Source organism: Narcine bancroftii, chromosome 1 (genome assembly GCF_036971445.1).
Source record: "Narcine bancroftii isolate sNarBan1 chromosome 1, sNarBan1.hap1, whole genome shotgun sequence".
In the NCBI taxonomy this organism is placed as follows: Eukaryota; Metazoa; Chordata; class Chondrichthyes; order Torpediniformes; family Narcinidae; genus Narcine; species Narcine bancroftii.
The window spans coordinates 56,115,639-56,139,838 of record NC_091469.1 but is presented as its reverse complement, the minus strand read 5'-3'; the positions used below and the strand labels follow the sequence as shown (position 1 = coordinate 56,139,838).

The 24,200-nt window shown below is 45.2% G+C and overlaps 1 protein-coding gene across 1 annotated transcript in view; it reads right to left on the bottom strand.

Annotated features, from left to right (window-relative positions):
* Positions 1-24,200, bottom strand: part of LOC138758388 (zinc finger protein GLIS3-like) — a 484,048-nt gene that overhangs the window by 57,017 nt on the left and 402,831 nt on the right. Inside the window, exon 8 of the mRNA XM_069927224.1 lies at positions 6,311-6,489. Within this exon, the coding sequence (XP_069783325.1) occupies positions 6,311-6,489 (179 nt within the window). The remainder of the gene's footprint in view (positions 1-6,310; positions 6,490-24,200) is intronic.

The following is a 24,200-nucleotide window of genomic DNA, read 5'->3' as shown; positions in this document are numbered from 1 at the left end:
GCTCTCCATGCTAAAGGAAGAATGTGATTGTGGTGGAGGAAGTGCCGAAGATGCTGTCTGGGATGGAACATTTATATGATGGAGAAAGGCTCTGGTGAATGGGATCATTGTCTTTGGAATAAAGGTGTCTGAGGGAGATCTGACTAGGGTATTCAAAATTATCAAGGATATAGGGTAGAAACTTTTCTGCACAGCAGATGTGTCAAAACTAGAGTACATAGGTTTACGATAAGAGAGATGAGGTTAAGGGTTCATTTTTTCATTCATAGTGTAACGAGTCTCTGGAATATTAAAAGCTTTGCATGATATTTAAAACCCAACATTTTAAGAACTGTACTGCAAAAGGACATTTCATATGAAGGAAGTTGTGGAAGAATGTTTATCACCAGCGGTGAGTGTTGTTATCTGAGGGACTCAATGAAAGTAAATGGGAGAGAGGATTAAACTGTTAGAGATCCCTCAGTTGGTGATAAAAGGTCCAAGAACGGACATCTGTTTTAACAATTAGCAAGAATCCAGATAGTCACAAGTATGACTTTGGTAAGAGCTAATGTAAAAGTGTTTTGTGTAAGATCAGGTTAATGCATTACATTCAAATATTGGATGACAACTATGTTTGCTGACTGAAATTCCCTTCCTTTCAAATACACTCCTGTAATAAACCTATGCAAGGCAAATTAATTTTAATGTGAAGTGAGTAAGAATTGCATTAACAGCCAAAATCACCTGAACAATAAATAAAAAGTGAAGAGAGAAAACGAGCTTAGTTCATGCACGGTAGGATGGCAAAATCGTTCCAAGTGAATGGGAAAGGAAGGCAAAGTGAGAGAATAAGGTTAGAAAGAGAAGAGCAAGGATTTGTGGATGGCAAAAGAGGGAGCCAAGAGTTGGGTTGGGAGGAGAGAATGAAAGAGGGAGAGGGAAAGGGGGGAGAGAGAGGAGAAGGGAGAGAGGGAAAGGGAGGGAGAGGAAGAGAGAGAGAGAGAGAGAGAGTGAGAGACCTTTTCTTCTCCTTCCAAAGGTAAGGTTTTCCTTGCCTCATCTTCTACCCTTTCAGTCTTCACATTACATGGGTAATTTTCTGCCATTTCCCCAATAAAATGTCATCACCAAACACATTCTTTCCACTCCTTTTCCTTCAGTATTTTGAAAGACACCTTCATTTTGTAATGTGCAAACACACTTATCAATCACTGAATATTCCCTCCTTTTCTGTTAGGAGGGGTCCTCAACACAGAAGATGTACTCCTTGGCCTCTATGCTCCTTTACAATAACAAAAATAATCAATAATTAAATTAATTGTACTGCTTGCAGTTTAGTACTTTGTAGTTGCTGATCATAATGTGTCTAATCCACATTTTGGAGACTAAATATAGACTGGGTGTGGTGATACAACCACAACACTGGGCACACTCCTACCAGCCTATTGCATGGGGCAATCACTGTACCTGCAGGTAGGCAACCTGGGAGGCTGGCCTCACCTGGCTAGCTGTCAATCACCGCCCTGTGTATAAGACTCAAGCTGGCCCTTCCTGGGGTCAGTTGGACACATGGAGACAGCAAAAATTAAGACTGGTGTGTACAGAGTTTGAGCTGATTAAAGACTATAGCACTGTCTCCTCGTGTTTTGTGTTTGCTTGCTGCATCACAGCGCATCACAATTTAATCAGCTCAAAATTTTAAAGGACCATGGAGAAGTTCCTAACCACCAAGAGGCTGAATATCGACCCTCAAAACCCGGACGTCCAACATACTTTGAGATCTGGAAGTATGCGATCCATGCGATCATCCACACAAAGGCTGAGGTCATCAACACTAACCAGAAGAGACTCATGGTACTTCACACCAAATTGGGCACCTGCACTTTCCAGGCTATTTGAGACTGCACGGGCTTTGAGCCAGCGATGGCCATCCTGGAGGGCATGTTCCAGCCCCCAACGAACATGCTTTACGCCCGGTACCTGCTCAGCATCAGGGTACAGCAGGTGAGATGGCAGACACTTACTTGGGGGCACTGCAGGAGGGCACCATTGAAGCTGGGGTGACTGAAGGGGAAGTGGAGCGACTCGTCCGAGATGCCTGCGTGCGAGGGTTGAAATCAAGGGTGACTTGACTGAGACTGTTGGAAGAGAATAATGCTTCCCTTATCAGAATCATGAAGGTGGTCCGCTCCCTAGAAGCTGCAGCTCACCATGTAGAGCCCTTCAATGCTCAACTCCCCCAACCTCTAGCCTGGTCGACGCTGACGACAGCAGACGGTGAAGGGCCCGCGTGGCAAAGATGATTACCACCACTGACGCAGTCTGCCACTGTAAGTACTGCGGGTCCCGGTTTGGGTCGGACAGGGGCTCCTGAAAGAGCTGCCCAGCAAGGAACTCACATTGCTCTTGATGCAGCAAGGAAGGCCACTTTGTTAAGGTATGCCTCTCCAGACCTACCGGGAGTGTTATGGCTCTCCACAACCAACCGGGAGCCCCCGTGGACACTACCATGTGGAAATGTTGGGTAGCGCCATTACTCCACCCACCATTTTCACCCACACTGTCAATGTCACTTCTGGTCTGGCTGTCCACCCACATCGCCGCAGTGTACTCACGGCGGGCGCCACCATCTTTCATCGCCTGACTTGCACCCGCACCGAAGACGTCACATCCACCTACACCGATGACATCACCTCTGGCCACACTTCCGGTTGGGTTGCCCGACTGCACCACCATCTGTGTCCCCAGGGTGCCACCATTATGGACTGCCCCAACTCGCTTGAATCACCGACCAGACAACATGGTCAACATGCACATCTGTGCAACTGCAGCACCCCACTCTCCAAAGGGCACCTGCTGGCCACTATTCACAACAACCATCGGGGAGCAGCGACTCAGACCCCGAGGTGGTCCTAGTGTCCTCCGTGCCAACAGAGGACATTTCCCATGGTCTTGGGTGCTCAATGATGGACATTGCTGACAACCGAGAAGGTAACAAAATGCCTGTTTGATAGCAGTAGTATTGAGAGCTTTGTGCACTCGAATGTGGTCCGTACACTGAAACTAAAGGTAAACCCAGTGAACTCCTATATTGCCTTTGCGGCCCAGTACCACTACATCATGGCACTCGGGTGCTGCTCAGTGGACTTGACAGGGGGGGGTGGGGGGAACATATCAAAGGTTCAGGCTCCTGGTCATGCCCAAGCTCAGTGCCCCTGTCATCCTGGGGCTAGATTTCCAGTGCCACCTCCACAGCTTCACCCTTGCCTTCAGTGACCCACTGCCCCCACTCACCATCCACAACACGAAGCCCAGCAACCAACCCCAGTTCATTTGCGGGCTCTCCACCCTACAGCTGCCCCCCTCCATCTCTCTTCAACTGCCTGACGCCAGACTGTAAGCCCATAGCTGCCAAGAGCAGGTGCTACTGCCTGGCCGACAGGACCTTTATCAAGGCAGAGGTGAGATTGCTTCTGGAGGAAGGAATCATAGAGTCCAGCATCAGCCCTGGACACCCCAGGTCCTGGTCATAAAAGGGGGAAGCAAACCGAGGATGGTCATCAACTCTAGCCAGACACAGCTGGACGCCTATCCTCTGCCCCGCATTGCTGACATGATCTACAAGATAGCTCACTACAGGGTCTTCTCCACGAATGACTTGAAGTCAGCCTACCAATAGCTCCCCATCCATGCCCGGGATAAACCTTATACTGCCTTTGAGGCAGATGGGCGCCTCTACCAGTTCTGCCGGGTTCCCTTTGGGGTCACAAATGGAGTCTCTGTGTTTCAGCGGGAGATAGACCACATTGTCGACAGGCACAATCTAAGAGCGACCTTCCCATACCTGGAAAATGTCGCCATCCGCAGCCACGACCAGCAAGATCACGATGCCAACCTGGAGATATTTCTCTGGACAGCTGAGGAGCTGAACCTCACTTGCAGTAAAGAGAAGTGTGTGTTCAGCACCACCCACCTCGCCATCCTGCAGTACATTGTGGAACACAGTGTTATCGGTCCTAACCTCCAAACACATGCGCCCCCTAATGGAACAGTCCATCCCCCACATGTTCAAGGCCCTCCACAGGGGGGCTCTTCTCTTACTCATCCCAGTGGGTCCCCCACTTTTCAGAAAAGGTTTGCCACTGATCAAAGCCACCACCTTTCTCCTCCCCCTTGTGGCGCAAGTGGCCTTCACCCACATCAGACTGGACATTGCCAATTCCACGATGCATGCTGTGGACAAGTATTCCCCTTTCAGGTGGAGTGTGATGCCTCTGGAATCACCTTCGCTGCAATCCTCAAGCAAGGGGATAGACCCGTGTCCTTTTTCTCCACAGCTGAGAGATTGGACACTCCGCCATCGAAAAGGAGGCCTAGGTGATCATGGAAGCAGTCTGCGACTGGTGCCACCACCTGGGAGGCAGGAGGTTCACCCTCCTCACAGACCAGCACACGGTGGCATTCAAGTTCAGCACCACACACAGAGGCAAGATCAAAAACGACAAGATCTTGTGCTGGAGAATTGAGCTAGCCACGTTCAGCTACGGCATCTAGTATAGGCCAGAGAAGTACAATGACTCCCCCGATATCCTGTCCCAGACCTGTGCCAGCACGCAGGCTGAACAACTGCAAGCACTGCATGGCACCCTCTACCACCCGGACATCATGTGCCTATACCATTTTAAGTCCTGGAACTTCCCCTTCACTGTCCAAGAAGTCTGGACCATGACTGAGTCGTCCAGAGTCTATGCAGAGTGCAAACCACACTTCTTCCACCCACTACAGGCCCATATCATCAAGGTCACTTGGCCCTTTGAACGGCTCAGTGTTGAGTTCAAGGGCCTTCGCCACCCCTTGCCCCGACGTGTCAACTGCCTCCGTAATCAAAAGATGCAGATCTTCACCATGTTCGGATACCCAGCCTTCATTCACAGAGACCGGGGGTCCGGCTTCATAATCGAGGAGCTGCACCAGTACTTGATGGTGCGAGACATTGCAGCTAGTCGCACGACTAACTACAACCCCAGGGGCAACAGACAGGTGGAGTGTGAAAATTGGGTAATCTGGAAGGCATTCCTCTTGGTCCTGAGGTCTGTCGTCTACTGGTAAGATGCCCTCCCTGAGGCACTCCACACCATATGGCCACTCTTATGCATGGCTACCAATCAGACCCCTCACGAATACCTTTTCTCCTTTCCTAGGAAATCAGCAACTGGAATTTCCTTGCCAATGTGGCTGACATCTCCGGGAACATCAAGTATCCCAATGGACATGAGGACACTGTCTCGATCAGGGGTCTGGCATTAGCAGGTGACAACCTTCCCATCCAGGGCACCCCTGGCCCACTCACAATTTCCCGGGAGCCTACCCCCCCTCCCTCCGCCTCTCTAGAGGGCTCCACTCCTTGCGGATCCACCCCACACCTACACCCTCTCTCTACCAGATGCTCCTGCCCATACCACCGGCTACCCCAGACCCAGCTGACCCTGAGGCAGCCCCATCCCTGCCGACCAATGACCAGGAGTCAGCCCTGTGATGTTCTCAGAGGCACAGATGACCCCAAATCACCTTAACTTCTAAATACTACCCAGTGCCAAAGGACACCCCCCCCCACCCAGGGACTCATTTTAAGAAGGGGGTGAATGTGGTGACACAACCACTACACTGGCTGAACTCCTACCAGCCTACTGCAGGGGGAAACCACTGTACCTGCAGGTAGGCAACCTGGGAGGCTGGCCCCACCTGGCCAGCTGTCAATATCGACTCAAGTTGGACCTTCCCAGGATCAGTTGAACACATGGAGCCAGCAAAGGACAGTTAGGCACACATGAAGCCAGGAAAGATATTAAGACTGGTCTGTATGGAGTTTGAGCTGATTAAAGCCTTTAGTTCAGTCTCCTCGTGTTTTGTGTTTCCTTGCTGCACCACAGCGCATCACACTGGGTGATTGCACTGTGATAAATCTTGAGTCTATGAGGGACAACTTGAGCTCTGGTCACTTGTCACTTTAATTCCTTGATCTACCCAACTGAAATCTCAGCCACTAATGTTTTCCCAGTGGAATAGACCCTTTCCTGTTTGTTCCTTCTCTTCTTTCTGGAATTGATTAAAAACAGTTACACTCTATAATGGAGAAAAATCAAGTGCAGATTTAGTAAAGGGTTGCTAATCTGAAACATTTACTGTTTTTTTTTAATCACAGATTTGCCAGTAGAAATTTCCAGGTGGAAAGTTTTCATCAGTTTTCATCATGTAGCTGCAGAAATATTCACTCATAGCAAGATTTATCATGTGATTTTGATTTTATTTTATTTTATTTTCTCCTTACCTTGAACATGGATGCTGCTAGGTTGTGCTGAAGAGGCTGTAATTGGCAGGTAAGGTTTGAGGTGTGTTCCTGAAAATTGCTGTATTTGGGATGGCTGTGGTGTTCTTCTGTGCATCAAGGGAGGAGGTGCAACTCTCCTGGGACTGATGTGATGAGGAGAAGTAGCTGAGGCTGCAAACCTGTCGGTAAATCAATAAGGACATCTATGAGATAAACGGGCACTTGAAATTTATAAAGTTGGATTTTATACGTAAGAGGACAAATAAAAAAATGTGGGAAAAAAAATGACAGGCCAGTGAGCCGAACAACAGTGGTGGGTGAAACGGTAAAATCAATTATAAATGACTTGCCATTTAGAAAGTATCTACAAGGTTCCACAACAACAACTTGGATTTATATGCGGAGATCAGGCCGGCACATCACAAGGCAGCAGACGCGGACAGAGATCGATAAAGCGACTCCCAGGACAATGATCCGGCAGGGGTAGAAGCTGGGGCAGCATCAGACCAATAGCACTAAATTGGCATTGGTCAAGCTGCTCAGCTAACTCAGCAGAAACAGGTTGGGGAAGAAGGGCATTCATATGCATGGACGTTCCCGCCCATTATTGTTATTCAGCAAAAACGGCGGGAACTTGAACAGTATGAAAGCAGCCTTTCCAGCCCTAATAAAGGAATAAGCTTAACCTGCCACACTGTGTGTGTGTGTGTTTCTTTGTAGCGGTCGGCTACAACTGGTGATGTTGATGGTTTCGAAGGAATCTAAACATGGAGAATGAAGCAGCAGTCAGTGCAGTTGGCGTAAAACTCCCGACCTTCTGGACAGTTCGACCCGGCACGTGGTTAGACCAGGTGGAGGCTCAGTTCCAGATTTGGGGCATCACAGCAGAGACCACTCGGTACTACCATGCGGTCAGCACCCAGACAGAGTGGCCAACTTTATGCACAGGCCACTATCGGAAGGCACTTACAATGCCTTCAAAGATCTATTAACCAAAACGTTCGGACTCTTGCAGCGAGAGCGAGGAGCACATTTGCTCCACCTGGACAGGCTTGGAGACAGATCCCTGTGGGCACTCATCAATAAGATGCTGGCCCTCCTGGGAGATGAGCAGCCTGGCATTATGTTCGAGCAGGCGTGCCTGGAACAAATGCCTGAAGACATCCAACTGCTCCTGGCGGATGAGGATTTCAATGACCCCTGGAAAGTCGCAGCACGGATAGACATTCTGTGGAACAGAAACAGAAGTGCTCGGCTACTGTGGGGCTCGTAAAGAAGTCCCACAATCAGACCAGAGCAGTTCCAAGCAAGGAACAGCAGACAAGAGGCAGGAGCCAGTGCAGCAACTGATGAGGCTTCTACCACCGGAGATGGGGCACCGAGGCCCGCCGATGCCACTCCCCCTGCGAGTTCTAGGAAAACGAAAGGCCAGTCGTTGCTGATGGCCACAGCGGCTGGTCACCAAGAGAGCCTCCTGTACATCTGGGACTGCCTGTTTGGCAGACGCTTCCTGGTGGATATAGGAGCAGAGGTTAGTGTGATACCCCCGACAGGGTTGGGATACTAGGAATAGGCTAGCGAGACTCACGTTGAGGGCTATCAACAACAGCAGTATGCAGACCTATGGCACTCGTAGGGCCGAGCTGCAGTTCGGGGGCAGTCACTTCTCGTGGGAGTTCACACTGGCCACAGTGGAACAACCACCCCTCAGAGCAGATTTCCTGCAAGCCCACAGCCTCCCAGTGGGCATTAAGGGTAAGTTACTCGTCCACACCAAGACCCACCAGACTATTGCACTGAGGGGTGCTAGGTTTCCGGCAATGCACCTGGACTCCTTCCACAGTTCGGAGGATGAGTCCTCCAAGGTGCTAGCGGGATTCCTGGCAATCCTTTCCCCTCAGTTCACAGCAGAGATGCCGTGACACAGTGTCAGACATCACATTCTGACCAAGGGCCCATCTCTCCACGCAAGGGCAAGACTTCCCCCAGAGAAGCTCCAACTGGCTAAGGAGGAGTTCTGCAAGCTCGAGGAGTTGGGTGTTGTTCGACGGTCAGACAGCCCATGGCCTTGCTTCTGCACATAGTGCCAAAAGCAACTAGGGGCTGGAGACAATGTGGCGACTATTGCTGGCTCTACGAGGCCACCACCCCAGACCGTTACCCCATCCCACACATCCAGGATTTTGTGGCAAACCTGCACGGGGCAACATTTCTCAAAAGTGGACCTTGTGCGAGGATATCACCAGATCGCGGTGCATCCTGATGACCTCCCCAAGATGGCCATCATCACTCCATTTGGACTGTTCAAGTTCCTGAGGATGCCATTCAGGCTCAAAAATACAGCAGATATTCCAGCGACTGATGGACGCAGTGGGCCGAGACCTGGAAGGCACTTTTGTCTACCTTGACAATATCCTCGTGGCAAGCAGGACCTGACAGGAACACCTTCAGCATCTCCAAAATCTCTGTAGTCATCTGCAGGAGTTTGGCCTCACCATCAACTTGGCCAAATGCCAGTTTGGTCTGAACACCATCGACTTCCTGGGACACAGGATTACAAAGGATGGGGCCACACCACTGCCCGACAAGGTACAGGCCATCCGCAGTTTCCCGAAGCCCAGTACAACCAAAGATCTGCAGGAGTTTGTGGGGATAATGAATGTTTATCACAGGTTTATTCCAGCTGCTGCCCGAATGATGAGCCTTCTGTTCATCCTGATGTTCGGCAAGGAGAAGGACCTTGCATTTGTGGAAACCAAGGAAGCCCTGGCCAAAGCTGCACTCCTGACCAACCCCAGACCAGATGCACCCACGGCCCTCACAGTCGATGCCTCAGGGATAGCGATTGGCAGAGTCCTGGAGCAGCAGATAGACAGAAGTTGGTACCCACTAGCTTTGTTCAACAAACATCTGTGGTCCCTGAACTAAACTACAGTGCTTTTGATAGAGAGCTGCTGGCGCTGTACTTAGCCATCCACCACTTCTGGTACTTTCTTGAGGGAAGGGCTTTCACAGATCACAAATCACTGACTTTCGCCCTGGCTAAAATCTTCAATCCCTAGTCAGCCCACCAACAGAGACATTTGTCTTACATCTTGGAGTACACCACAGATGGCCAGCACATCTTGGGCAAAGACAACGTGGCCATGGATGCCTTGTCAAGACGCAGCATCAACTCCCTGGTCAACGGTCTGGACTTCACAGCACTGGCAGAGGAACAGGAGCAGGACGACGAGATCCCACAGTACAGGACCACTGTCACAGGTCATCGGCTTCAGGATGTTCCAGTCAGCACAGGTACTACCACCCTCCTGTGTGACATGGCCACCGACCGGGCAGGTTTGACCTCTTGTCCCAACGACATGGAGGCAACGGGTTTTGACCTCAGCCATGGGCTGCCACACCCATCCATCAGGACTACAGTCCAGCTGGTGGCCAGCAAGTACATGTGGCATGGGTTGCAGAAACAAGCAAGGGGGTGGGCCAAGGCGTGTACACAGTGTCAAACAGCCAAAGTGCAGCGACACACCAAGGTCCCCCAACAGCCTTTCGAACCAACAGAACGCAGGTTTGACCACATTCACGTTGACAGAGGGGGACCCTTGCCAGTCTCTCAGGGTTTCCACTGCCTGTTTACAGTGGTCGATTGCTTCACCCAGTGGCCAGAAGCAATCCCCCTGGCTGACACATCCACCAGGTCCTGTGCCAAAGCACTCCTCTCGTCCTGGATTGCAAGATTCAGACTGCAATAGCAAATACCACAGTATAAAAGCACAATAAAGGAGTGAGCTTAATCTGCCACACTGTGCGTGTGTGTTTCTTTGTAGCGGATGGCTACAGTGAGTTGCAAGTGGAGTTTTCGGGCCAATTTAGACAAATTGAGTGATTTTAGGTGATGGGAAATCAGGTGGAAAGATGGAGCAAAATTTAAATTAGGAAATGTTAATTGTGGTAAACCACTGCCTGTACATTTAACTGTCTGGGCACACTCATTGGCTGACTGTACTGTGGCCCCTCCAACAGTCCCCTGAAAAAAGGTGGCTGTTCCACAAAAGCCTCCCTAGTTCAGGACAGTCGACCAGCATGGACATGCCTCCATTTTATTGTGAATAAAAGTCTATCAGTTTTACATAACTTCCAGTCTTTTGGAGTTATTGATAGTGCATCACTAATATTCAAAGGAATCTGCACGTACATGATTTGAAGAAAGCAAATAGGCAAATGCATCAAGCAGTTAAGAGGACACCTGATATGTTAGTTTTATTGCAGGAATGTTTGAGTACAGGAGAAAGGATGTCTTACCACAATTCTATACTGCCTTGCTGAAACCATACCTGGACTACTTAATGTATGTAGTTTTAGTCTCTTTACCTAAGGAAAAAATAACTTTGCCATTGAGGGAGTGCAATGAAATTCTGCTGGTGTTTTACAATGCGCTTAATGCTTGGTTAGGTGGATTGTAAAACAATTCAAGAGCTATCTTTCTATAATGCTGACAGTGGTTGGCAGAGGAAATCATTTGGCTCAGATGCTTTTCTCAAGGGACAAAACTCAAAGCATCAATAGTCAAACTTAACGTTGCACATTCCTTTTGCACCATTGAAATAATTACAAGTGATTTCCATTGAACTAAGAATGCTTTATTTTTTTGTATTTTTGTCACAAATTATTGATTGAACACCTCCTTCATTAGTGACGTTATTAATTTGTACTACTTGTGTAATAAGAAGTGTTCTTCAGACAGTTTTCAATCTATATTCGAATTTCTGCATTAATCAGACTATTCTACTGGTAAAATGCCAATCAGCTAGTGTTTGAACAATCAATGTGCACTTAACTCCAAATTCCTTAAGATTTTAAAGTTACTATATAAATGCATTTTTTGCATCTCTTTTTGTTTTTCAAACGCGAGAAGAAAATTGTCTCTTAATAGCAGAAAATTGTGTGGATTCAATCAACTGAAACCCTCAGTGAGTAGTGAATTGCTTGAGTTGTCCTTTCCTGTCTAGCATACAGAACTCAAATGAATTGGAAGGTGTGCTGCACGAATTCCAGCTGCATTGGCAAAAGGACATTGACATTGGTCACACTTCCCTTCGGCTGGCGTTTCTGGAAAAAAATCGCCAGCTAACAATATTATACTGATTTCTGTGCCTGTCCTGTGGAAGATAGAATTCACAGCATTGGATTCCAGCACTGCCAAGTCCAAAGGTGGAGCTCAGTTGCTGAAGGGATGGTTTTGTGTCTGGCCCATCAACTTTAAGGCAGACATGGCTGCTATATAGTGCAACCCTCTTCATTTGAAAGGATTTGCTATCTAGCAATACCAAAAGTAAGTAGTTAGTTTTCATTTTGTTTTAAAATTAATATACAGAATTTAAAGTGACTTTTTAATTGTTTTACAATTTAGATCAAGTTAAATCAACAATTTTTTTATACGTACCTGATTAGCAAATATTTAGGGATGATTAATAAGGTCCTTGACAGTGGTGAGCTATCAAAAAGCCACCAGGCCATCCAAGGATGTACCATCTTATTCTTACCTACTGCTCACCAACATGATGAGGATGATCAGTTAAGAATTATTCAAATCTTTCAATATTTGCCCCTGTGTGCATTTGAATTCCAGTTTTTAAATGTTGTTCTCTTATGCAATGCAGCAGAAGGTTATACCATAGTCCAGATCTTGTGTGAAATATAGCGGTATACTAAAGAATGTTTTCTGTTTAATTAAGACTTAAAAAGTATTTTGATGAGCTTATGATGATCCTCCTGCTCAAGTGGTTCTGTGGGGCAATGAAAATTTTGGAGGGGATTAAGTTGAGTGTTATCTCACCCAATGTGTTCTCCATTTTCTATTCACATTCCAAGTGGATGCAATATGAATTTCAAATTCTTGCAGCGGATAGGGATAGAAAGTGAAAATATCCTGGTGGATAAATGTTTATCAGGCATAGATACATTGAAATGTTATGATTTAACCCCCACCAACACTCCCCCTTTTCTTTGCCTTCTTAGTCTTTCTCAATCTCTGTGTCATAATAGATTGCCTAATGATCTTCTTTGGCTTGGCTTCACGGACGAAGATTTATGGAGGGGGTAAAAGTCCATGTCAGCTGCAGGCTCGTTTGTGGCTGACAAGTCCGATGCGGGACAGGCAGACACGGTTGCAGCGGTTGCAGGGGAAAATTGGTTGGTTGGGGTTGGGTGTTGGGTTTTTCCTCCTTTGCCTTTTGTCAGTGAGGTGGGCTCTGCGGTCTTCTTCAAAGGAGGTTGCTGCCTAATGATAAACAATGCTCATTGTTACAAAACAAACAGAGAGGGGTGGTGTGCTTTGAGGAAAAGAATCAGTATTACCAAGTGCCTTGCTGGGGTGGGAAGGAGGAACCTACCAAGTCTGTCTTGCACTGCATCTCTGGTCAGCATCTTTAATTCTGTGACAATAAATGTAATTGCTTCAGTATCTAAAAGAATATTTCATTTGCTGATATGAAGCAGATGTTAGCACTCCTGGCTAAAGTACTGAATTGAAACCAATACAAATAAGGTTTTTTTTCCCCTATTTTCAATAGCAAGCAACATTTTTATTGCTTCACTCTTGGACTTCTAATTTTTCTGCTCTCTAATTGACTCTTAAGTGCACGGCAGACTGTTGTGCTTTTGTTAGCACATATTTTCTGAGGTTTGGAATCTGGGCTCAAGATGTTCAGGATCAAAAACATAACAATATACAAACACTGATTTTGTTTCTATTTCAGACATCTTTTTTCATTTTTTTTCACACAATCACCCCGAAATTCAAACACTGGCATCGTCTCCTGGCTAAGACAAGCTCTTCTCGCACAATTAGTGGGTATACTTGGAAGTGGAGAGTAAAAATATTATTTTAACGTCATGGAAATGTGCAGTACAGAATTAGGCCCTTTAGCCCACCGCAACCATGCTAATCCAGCCACACCAATTCAATTTATATAGCAAAAAAAGGAAGAAAACTGTAATGAACACATTTTTTAGAAAATGGGTAGTGTTTCTGGCCATCCAAATTCAGAGATTCTGTGCTTGAAGCCACGCTGGTTAAAACTGAGAAAAAAACACAGAAAGTGCTGGAAACATTTAGCAAGTGAGCCATCATCTGTGGAAAGAAAGCTTTGCGATCATGCTTGAAAACTGTACAGAATAAACATTTGCTATTTTTAAATGACAGTGAAAGAAGGGAGGAATTGATAGGAGAAAGAGAACATCTTTGGCAGACATAATTCCAATATTTACATCGCTCTCTAGTTAATAGATTAAGAGGACATTGAAAAGAAAGAGAAAGAGAGAGGGAGGCAGGGAGGGGAAGAGGGAGGAGTGAGAGGGAGACAGAAAATATACCAAGATAGATATTCAACTGTGAAATAAACTTGAAAACTAAAGGACAATGTGCTGGGAATTTACAGCATATCAGACACTATCTATAGAGAGAGAGAGAGAGAATAAAAGCATTCAGATTATTCAGTGAAATACTGCAGCAGAACTGGTCATTTCTGAAACAAAGAGACAAGTAGCTGCCTAAAATTGTTGAATTTGATATTGAGACATAACAGCTACATCTTTCAGAGATGTGGTTCTGTTCCTCAAACATGCATTGGATCACCTCAGACTAATACTGGAAGTCATGGACGGATAAGTCAATGGGATGGAGAATTAAAGTACCAGAGAGGAGGAAGCTCATGGAACAAAAGTATTCTGAAGAGAGGGTACCCAATCTATGTTTAGTTTCTTTAACATCAAGAAGGCTAATTCATAAGTATCTAATGCAATATACGAGACAGTAAGAATTGTGAATAATTACCTGTTTTTCCTTGAAGGAGTGTTTAAAGCAAAAGAAAGACTATGTGGACTCTTCCATGAAGAATATGAGAAATAAATCTAAAAATAATAATTAACAGGATAGATTCAGCTACTAACCCCATGAGAATTTGGCTCCAGACAAGGAAGATGTGAGATCTGCCAGGATAAAGGTACCTACCAAGTGATTGAGCCAAGTATGTCTCATATCAACTTGTTAACCTTTCACCTATTCTCAGTAAAAATAGCATGTCATCAATTTTGCAGTAAAGCTTTCAAGATTGCATGAGGTATTTTCAGCATTGCCTCCAGTGCAATTGTCTTCAACACCTTGGAATTAACTCTAATGAACTGCAGAATTGTTTAAAGATCAAGAGTTCTAATTGCAAGAGACTGTTAATTCTTTTTTAATATGTTGCCAGGTCAAGTTTAAAAGAATTGAGAGGTTGAAATTCACATCTTTATGGCAGTTCTCAAAACCATTTTCCCTACAGATGGAATGTAACAGCAGTAGAAAAACAAACTTTCCTTGAGCAGATAATAGGTCTATGAGACATCAGCCAAACAGTCTCAGAAAACAGCACAAAAAGGTAGAAGACTGCAGATGCTGAAATCTGGAGCATAATAACAACCTACTGGAGGTCAAGCAGCATCTGTGGAGACAAAGAGTAAATCAACATTTCAGATCGAGACCCAGCCTCAGGACTTGACTCAAAATTGATGCCGGATCCAGACCCAACACATTGACAGTCCCTAATCCTGCACAGATACTGCTTGACCAGCTGAGTTCCTCCAGCATTTGGATTTTTGCACAAGAGGTAGTGGACATTCTCACCATCATGTAACCTCTCTTCTTGGCTTGGCTTCGCGGACGAATATTTATGGAGGGGTAATGTCCACGTCAGCTGCAGGCTCGTTTGTGGCTGACAAGTCCGATGCGGGACAGGCAGACACGGTTGCAGCGGTTGCAAGGGAAAATTGGTTGGTTGGGGTTGGGTGTTGGGTTTTTCCTCCTTTGTCTTTTGTCAGTGAGGTGGGCTCTGCGGTCTTCTTCAAAGGAGGTTGCTGCCCGCCGAACTGTGACAATAGACAATAGACAATAGACAATAGGAGCTGGAGTAGGCCATTTTGCCCGTCGGGCCAGCACCGCCATTTTAGATCATGGAGGGCGCCAAGATGCACGGTTTGAGGCGAGATCAGCCCACTGGCAGGGGTCAATGGGGCAGGCACCAAGAGCTTTCTTTAGGCAGTCCTTGTACCTCTTCTTTGGTGCACCTCTGTCACGGTGGCCAGTGGAGAGCTCGCCATATAACACGATCTTGGGAAGGCGATGGTCCTCCATTCTGGAGACGTGACCTACCCAACGCAGTTGGATCTTCAGCAGTGTGGATTTGATGCTGTCGGTCTCTGTCATCTCGAGTACTTCGATGTTAGGGATGAAGTCACTCCAATGAATGTTGAGGATGGAGCGGAGACAACGCTGGTGGAAGCGTTCTAGGAGCCATAGGTGATGCCGGTAGAGGACCCATGATTCAGAGCCGAACAGGAGTGTGGGTATGACAACAGCTCTGTATATGCTAATCTTTGTGAGGTTTGTCAGTTGGTTGTTTTTCCAGACTCTTTTGTGTAGTCTTCCTAAGGCGCTATTTGCCTTGGCGAGTCTGTTGTCTATCTCGTTGTTGATCCTTGCATCTGATGAAATGATGCAGCCGAGAAAGGTAAACTGGTTGACCGTTTTGAGTTTTGTGTGCCCGATGGAGATGTGGGGGGGCTGGTAGTCATGGTGGGGAGCTGGCTGATGGAGGACCTCAGTTTTCTTCAGGCTGACTTCCAAGCCAAACATTTTGGCAGTTTCCGCGAAACAGGACGTCAAGCGCTGGAGAGCTGGCTCTGAATGGGCAACTAAAGCGGCATCGTCTGCAAAGAGTAGTTCACGGACAAGTTGCTCTTGTGTCTTGTGTCTTCCTCTAAAGCAGGGGTGTCAAACTCAAATTCACGGAGGGCCAAAATTAAAAACTTGGACTAAGTCGAGGGCCGAACTAAACATTTATTGAAAATTTTCAACAACATCTGCATGTTTTCTCTTCTTTCAACATATGTTAAACTTTTTCTTATTAAAATAAATGTTTAATAATAGTTTTGGATAAACTCTTTCCAGAAGCATTAACAAATGAGAAATAAAATATTCAATAATAATATTTCTCTATAGAGGATTTGTCAAATGTTGCTAGTGTGCTGTCGAATAATAAAATCTGAGGGCTATTGAGAAAGTGGGAGAATAACATGATTCCTGAAACAATCAAATGGGTGACTGATTGTGGGCATGAACTCTAGCAGGGTTATTTGCCATGCCCTTTTTCCATTGGTACAGATATCCTTTGATTTACACACTTTTCAGGTTTTATGCCTAATGAGCTTGTATCCAGGTGCAGGACCATTTTTAACCAGGAATATATTTATCACTGTGACATGAAACTATTGGAAGATCGTTTTATCCTGAGATTAAAGTTCATAATACTTACTCAGGCCTGTGTGCGGGAGGGCGAGGTTTGCGGGCGATCGGGTTGGACAACGACACTGCGGGGGCATCGGCTCTCGCTGCAGGGCGGCATCTTGGCGGATCAGCGGCCCCGTCACCGTGAGTCGCGGGTTGGCCTGCAGCAGGGAGGGGGAGTGGGCAACGGTCCTGGCGAGGTCAGGCCCCCCCTGAATTTCTCCCGGACCCCCCTTGACCTGCTGAATTTCTGCCGGACTCCCCTTGATCTGCTGAGTTTCTCCCGGACCCCTCCCCCTTGACCTGCTGAGTTTCTCTTGTACCCCCCTTTGACCTGCTGAGTTTCTCCCGGACCCCCTTTTCTTTCCGTGCCGGTGTCCCAGGACCTTTCCAGGGCAGTCTCCGCGCTCAGGACCGCGGTGGGATCCCGGTCAGCAGTGGAGGAGCAGGTGAATCCAGTCCACGCCACTCCTGAGATTGGCGGGGGGTTCCACCCTACCTGCCCGACCAGCCTCGCTCTCCACGTGTACTCCGGGCACCCGCCGCTGGTCCGGTGGGAAGGCGCAGGGTGGCCGGCGCCCCCATCGCCAGGCAGGGAGCCCCAATCTTCCCTCCGGCATCCCGACTCAATCTGCAGCTCCAAGAAACGCTGTGCCACTGGGGTTCCGGGCGGTGGGAAGCGGCCTTGGCTTCCCCTGACACCGACCAGGCCGCGCTGCGGTGGGTGTGTGGGCGGGGGGACATGACAGCGTGTTTATAAAACCACCCACCACTACTTTTCAAGGACCAGGATTTTTCTCTCTCTCTCACCCTGGGACACAGCGGTTACTGTGCATGCGCTATACTGGCGCGGCGGCCAGCGGGTCACCTATAATACATTTTTGATATGATCTTGCGGGCCAAATATAATTATATCGCGGGCCAAATTTGGTCAATGGGCCAGAGTTTGACATGTGTGCTCTAAAGGAACGCAAAAAACCTATGCATTCAGATTAATTTTATACGTTACAGGTTGCACACAACACCCATGCACCAAGGGAAGATATGATAGAAGAAACATACATTAATGTTTTCAAGTTCTGCAGTTGGGATAAACTGAGATTTTTTTTTCTGTGGTTGTAGGTTTGATTTTTTATAGTTCTGGATGGGAATACGTTATAGTTCCCGTCAGAGCTGCATACAGAGAGTTGACAATATAAGGCACCATTTTGATAATGTCTTAGGGCAGTGTCTTAAGAAAGCATCCTCTATCCTCAAGAAGCCCTACCATCCAGGTTGCTACCATCAGGAAAACAGTACAGGAGCCTGAAAATGAGCATTCAGTGGCACAAGGACAGCTTCTTCCCCTCTGCCATCAGATTCATGGACTCTACCTTACTTTGATTTTTTCTGCACTATTTTTATATATTTTCTAATGTGGTTTTACATAAATGTTTGCACTGTGCCGCAAAACAACAAATTTCATGACATGTTCATTTCAATAAATTCTGATTCTGTATTTTCAATGAAGTCAGTAAAGCCAAGCAGGCAGAATCTCTTCAATCTCTTCATTGAAGAGATCCTGCCTGCACAATCTGCCCCATATTTGTAGAACACCTAAACTGAGAAATTCAATTATATATCTCATAATTGCTGAGGGATTGAATGATGGCATATAATCAATCCTGAAAAACAATTGGCATCTTACAATTCATTTTCCATTCAACAAAACCTTTAATCATGCCATTTTGTCATCATCATTCTTATAAACACGAAAGACCCAGAGTGCACAGAAGTGACGACAATGCTTGTGTAATGCACAATTGAGACCTGCCTGCGAAATTGATTCATGTGAATGGAATTGCTGTACAGGAAATCATTCTGACCACTGGGGGCCAGCCCTGCACCTGTGTTATTTGCAGAGATCATTAATTACTTGCAGATTTGTTGAGGAGTTAGAGCTGAGCTCTTTGTAGTCAGCCACAGTGAACTTTGCCACACATTTGAGATCATTCAGCATTCAGTTATAGTCTCAGTGAGCCTTCAGCATGTCCAGGGCAACAAGGGAGGATTCAAAGGCAAAGCAGAAAAGCTAAACAAAATGAACTGGGAGGGAGGGGGGTGATGAATTGGGGGGGTGGGGGGATGTTGGTGGATTCTCTCTAGGTGAGATATCTCTGGAAACTCTTGCAGCAGCTTTACATTAATCTGATCAAAGACTAAAACATGCAAAAACGAATATTCTTCAATGACTTGTGATAGCAGAGATTGGCCCTAACCTGCCAGCAAAGATCTGCCTAGGCACATATGCCTGGCCTGCTGTCACCTGTTGATGTTAATAGCTGTCATTGTGACTTCGTTGGCTTTGGGATCAATCCAGACAGCAACAAATGATATGTTCTAGCTTGGAGAACCATACTGCTTAGGAGAGTTCGCGAACACAATTGACTCAAGAAAAGGAGAATTTATGTCCTTCTCTTTCAGTAGAAAGCCTCATGGAGTGCAGACTTTGAGAGTTATCATGATTGATGACATCCCAGAGTGACGGACAGTGTCAATTTGGCATTCTCAACTCTAGAGTCTGGAAATTAATTTGCTTCCTTTTTAAAGTATCACTGAGACCACAGCAGAATGATCTCATCATTGAAGCTCTGTTTGTGAAATCCAAAAATACAGCTGAGAGCTCACAGAATACCATAATCAGGTTTTTTCCTGAGTGATGCAATGGTGAAACCGAGTGTCAGTTTTGATGAAGCATTTACTATTGATCTATGGCAAGTTTTCACAGCTGCTGACATTCAGCCTCAGAGGTTCAATCGTACAGGGATAAGTGACAAAATGAGAAATACTCTTCAATTTCAGGAAAGGGCTTTTTGATTAACGATCTTAATAATGGGCTTAATAGACAATGCTCCTAGGAGTCAATAGGCCCAAGACATGCTGATGAAAACAGTGACGGAAGGAGTAATGTTCTTTCTGCAAAGCAACCGCAGAGATTCTTTAGTGCAGTGGTTCCCAACCTTTTACTTTCCATTCACATTCCACTTTAAGTATTTCCTATGCCATAAGTGTTCTGTGATTAGTAAGTGATTGCTTAAGGTGGTGTGTGAGTAGGAAGGGAAGGTTGAGAATCACTGCTCTAGACCCAATTATTACTGAAAAATTTTGCTTGAGAAAAATTGTCATTGGCCCATCTTCTTTGGAGTTATGAAACCGTGCACGTAACGAATCAATTTGGAATGATTAAAACAGTGGTTTTCAAACTCTTTCTTTCCACCCACATACCACCTTAAGCAATCATTTACTAATCTCAGAACACTTATGGCATAGGGAATACTTAAAGTGGTATGTGAATGGAAAATAAAAGGTTGGGAACCACTGCTTTAGTGGAACCAAAGAATTAGGCATCCCTAGCAGGAAGTTGCCAGCGAGGCCTCTTCAAGGATACACAGTGGCGTCACTAGGGTTGGTGTCACCTAGTGCTGTAACTCATGTTATCACCCACCACCCGCAAGCCCCCCCCCATGAACCTCCTCCCGTACCAGACCATACAGAATCCTTAGTACATATATTGTTTTTGTACTAAATGTTACTTGTAAATTGTAATTCCCGTATATCACTGAATGTAATGGCAATAGTGGTGAGATAAACTACTAACAAAATTAAAATTACCCCTTTAAATTACAGCCTATATGTATTTACATTTACATAGTTTCATGTGATTAAAGCAAAAATTTGGTATGAAAACAGTAAAATTCAAAATAAAAATGTTTAAGCACTATATTAAAATGATGTTGAATTTAACATTATTAGTAACTGAGCAGAAGCCTTTTTAAAACATTTTCTCCTACTTTTCCTCTAATTACTACTTCATTCTCAAAAATGTTATTAATATCAGTTCAAAAATACTAATTACCACAATATTGTAACTAAAACACCAGAAAATTTGATAAAAGTAGCGACCATAAAAGCATCAGCAGTAAAAGGAAACTGCAGCGTGTATTGTAGTGCGTGCAGACGAAACCACGTGATTCAAAACATCATTGCAATTGGGTAATTAATAATGACAGCTCTGACCAGAGCACATTATAAGGTTCAAAAAGTAAATTAGCATAAAATTTTAGTCTTGTAGGTACACCAATGGTTTGGGTCCAAAAAATTACATCGTGTTAAAAGCAGGGTCATGCTAAATTGGGGTTTTAATAAATCGTGTAGATACAGTTGAAATTAAAACATAAATTAATATTTTGTAACCTGACTGTCCCCGCTGCTTGCGGCAGTCCCAGGTCCCCGCTCCTCACGGCAGCCACAGGTCGCTGCTGCTCGCGGCAGCCCAAGGTCCTCGTTGCTCGTGGCAGCCCCAGCTCCCTGCTGCTTATGGCAGCCCCAGATCCCCGCTGCTGATGGCAGCCCCAGGTCTCCACTGCTCGCAGCAGCCCCGGGTCCCTGCTGCTTGCAGCAGCCTGATGTCCCCACTGCTCATAGCAGCCTCAGTTTCCCGCTGCTCCCAGCAGCCCAACATCCCCACTGTTCGCGGGAGCCCAAAATCCTCACTACTTGCGGCAACCTCAGGTCCCTGCGAGTCTTAAGCATCTGTACTCGCTCCTGGCAGCAGCCTAAAGCCCAAGTCCAATGACTCTTTGTATTATATCCTAATTCGCATCAAATCGGGGTTCCACTGTATATTGATACAGGTAAGCTGGGTTTACGAAAAATGTTCTTGCTGTTATAGTTTTATAAAAAATAAAACATTTCTGCTGAAACACTGCTCAAAAATGTTATAGTTATTTGGTGTCATCTCCTCTAATGGTGTCATCCAGTGCAGTCTGCACCCATGCATCCCCTTTATAATGCCAGTGAGGATATATGCTCAGTTCATGAATGTCTATGCACCCAAATGGAAGCATCCACTATGCCTGTTCCTGTGCATTGAAGGAATTGGAGATGTAATCTTCACTCCTTTAGCATGGAGTCTAGGTGACTTCAATATGTAGCAGTGAAGAGAAAACTGTAACATGTGGCAGTGAAGATAATGGTGACCTGTCTTTTTTAGCTGGTGGTAAGCTTATGATGAATGCCCACAGAGTGCTGTTAGGTAGGGCATTGTAGGATTTATTGGAATGGTGACAGTGGTAATATGTTATTTGTTGGTAGATGTGATGGGCTGAAAATGTCCTTTCAGGCAATTTCCACTGATCTCAACCACTTGTGTGAGGATACCCTGCACATTCTGGTTTCTCAGAACATTACTTTTAGTATGTACCTCCCATGCTATCTCCTCCCAATATCAATGACTGTCATCTTGGAAGTTTTCCTGGTACCTCAGGTGTGCAGACCTTCTTTTGCAGTTCACTCTTTGACAATGAGGCTAGCATTTGAGAAGCAATGGGTCCACTGCTTTTTCTGTCTTTCCACAGTTTCACTCAATTTTCCACGCTGCACAAATACTTCTATCAATGGTCTAACAGAGTAAACACTTTCCCTTTCAGAGGTTCATTCACCCTAATTCCTTTTAGCTGGTGTTGAAATTCAAAAATAATTCCTGATATTATACTCTGTTGCAATAATGAATATGAATAAGTCTGTATTACAATTCTTTGTATGCAAATGTCTTATGAAATCAGCTCCTGGACAAACTAACACGGATTCCCGAAGCAATGACATTTTAGCATGTTTTCGCGCGATATAATTTCTAGTCTAAAGCGTTACCATCTATTTTGCTGTTAATTCCTTGGTTTTACGATAGCTATCATCATATTTTATGTGATTGTTGTAACTTTACAGACAGATTTTTATTCATTTAAAATCTTTTTTCAATCAGATGTTCATTTTGGCTGGCAATGGGTTAAGGTAAGCTATGAATATTTTTGTTTTCATTGTAACAGCTCCAATGAACAAGTAGATTGTTTTTGACTCAGACTGCACATCATTAGAAATGTGAGCTGACCTTACATAAAAGATGTTTCCTATTTCGGACATGAATACCTTTCCCATGTGCAGTGTTAAATTTGGAGGACTGCATTCAACGATAAAGGTTTCATATTTTCAGAATATTGGAACATTATGACCAAGTAGTTTACAGCTTTCAAAATAAAAAGTGACCACAAAAATGACATTGGGGAAATGTGTCATTTCCTTGACCATTAGGTAAAACAAGATTGAGGAACACAATATGCTTTATATATCCAAACAATCTAAACACAACTAAGGGTTATTGTAAATGAATTGCCCTGCTATGAGCAGTGGGGACATCAGAAAGCAACATTTGTTGCAATTATTATCAATGAAAGAAATCATAAAATTTTGCCTGCCCATTGAAGTGGCTCACTTGAGGTTAAATCAGGGGTTTCCAAAGTGGTCAATATCGATCCCTGGGGATGATGGGACAATCCAAGGTGTCAATAAATGCTAGGGGTCAAAAGGGAATTAATAACCAGTGGGCGGGAGGGGGGGTCGATTTAACTTTTGTGGTCAAAAGCAGGGGAATTTCAATGGAAAATAGTGCAGAGAGAACTGGTGGCTGCCATGTTGTATTTGGCTTCGGCCTCTTAATATGTCGAGAGTGAAGGACTGATGGTGCAGAGAAGGAAGTCTGTGTCCAACACCGCTGCCACCACCCCCTGTCCAGCGGTGCCACCCCTGTCAAGCACCCCGCCACTCCTCCCCTCGTCCAGCGCCGTTTCCCCCCTCCCCTTCATCGCTGCCACCACCCCAAGGATTCCATGCCTTGGGTGTCCCATGAAGGGATCAAGGATTCCTTGAAGGGGTCGATGATCTAAAAAGTTTGGAAACTCCTGGCCTAGATGGATCAAGACTGGGCAGTAAATTGTATCTTGCTCTGTATGATTCTGATCAATGATAACAGAATTTAAAATAAAAACATCTTTTAAATTATCTTTACAAATCCTAATGTTGGGTTTATGCAGGAAAATATAGTTTATTTTCAGCAGGGCTGAAAAGGAAAATGTCCTTTCAGGCAATCAATGCACATTTTGCTTTATTTGAATTAATAGTTCAGTGTATCAGGAGGCAAATAAAACATTGTCAAAACATTGCTCCCGGAATATAACAGACTGGGCTAAATCTTGGGTTTTATTTTTTCTGTGGTGAGTGTGATTCGAATTGGGGAAGCAATTTAAATGATGGATGGAATTTAATATATAATGATGCAGGATATGGAATGTAGGGAGACGGGAGATTTTGGGGTTCTCGCAGAAAGGTCATTGCCCATCATTATAATGCTCCCAATTAAAAAAAAAAGACAATGTATTAGAAACTGTGGCAAAGGGACCTTTCATTAAAATTCAGAGAAGTAATTTTAATTCTGCATTCAATCTGATATGATCTTTACTTGCATTTCTACTAATTTTTTTGATAAGATCTCCCAGATAAACAAAGGCACCCTGATAAATTTCTCAAAATAATATGAATTGGAAGGATCTGGTGTCCTTGTGTAGCTAGTTTCACCACATATATGCTCCATAATCAGAATGTCAGAGAAACAATCATTTTAAGAGATTATCTGTACATTCAAATGTTTTGTGAGCATATTATGAAGAAATCACACCCTCTTATGGATTAAGATTA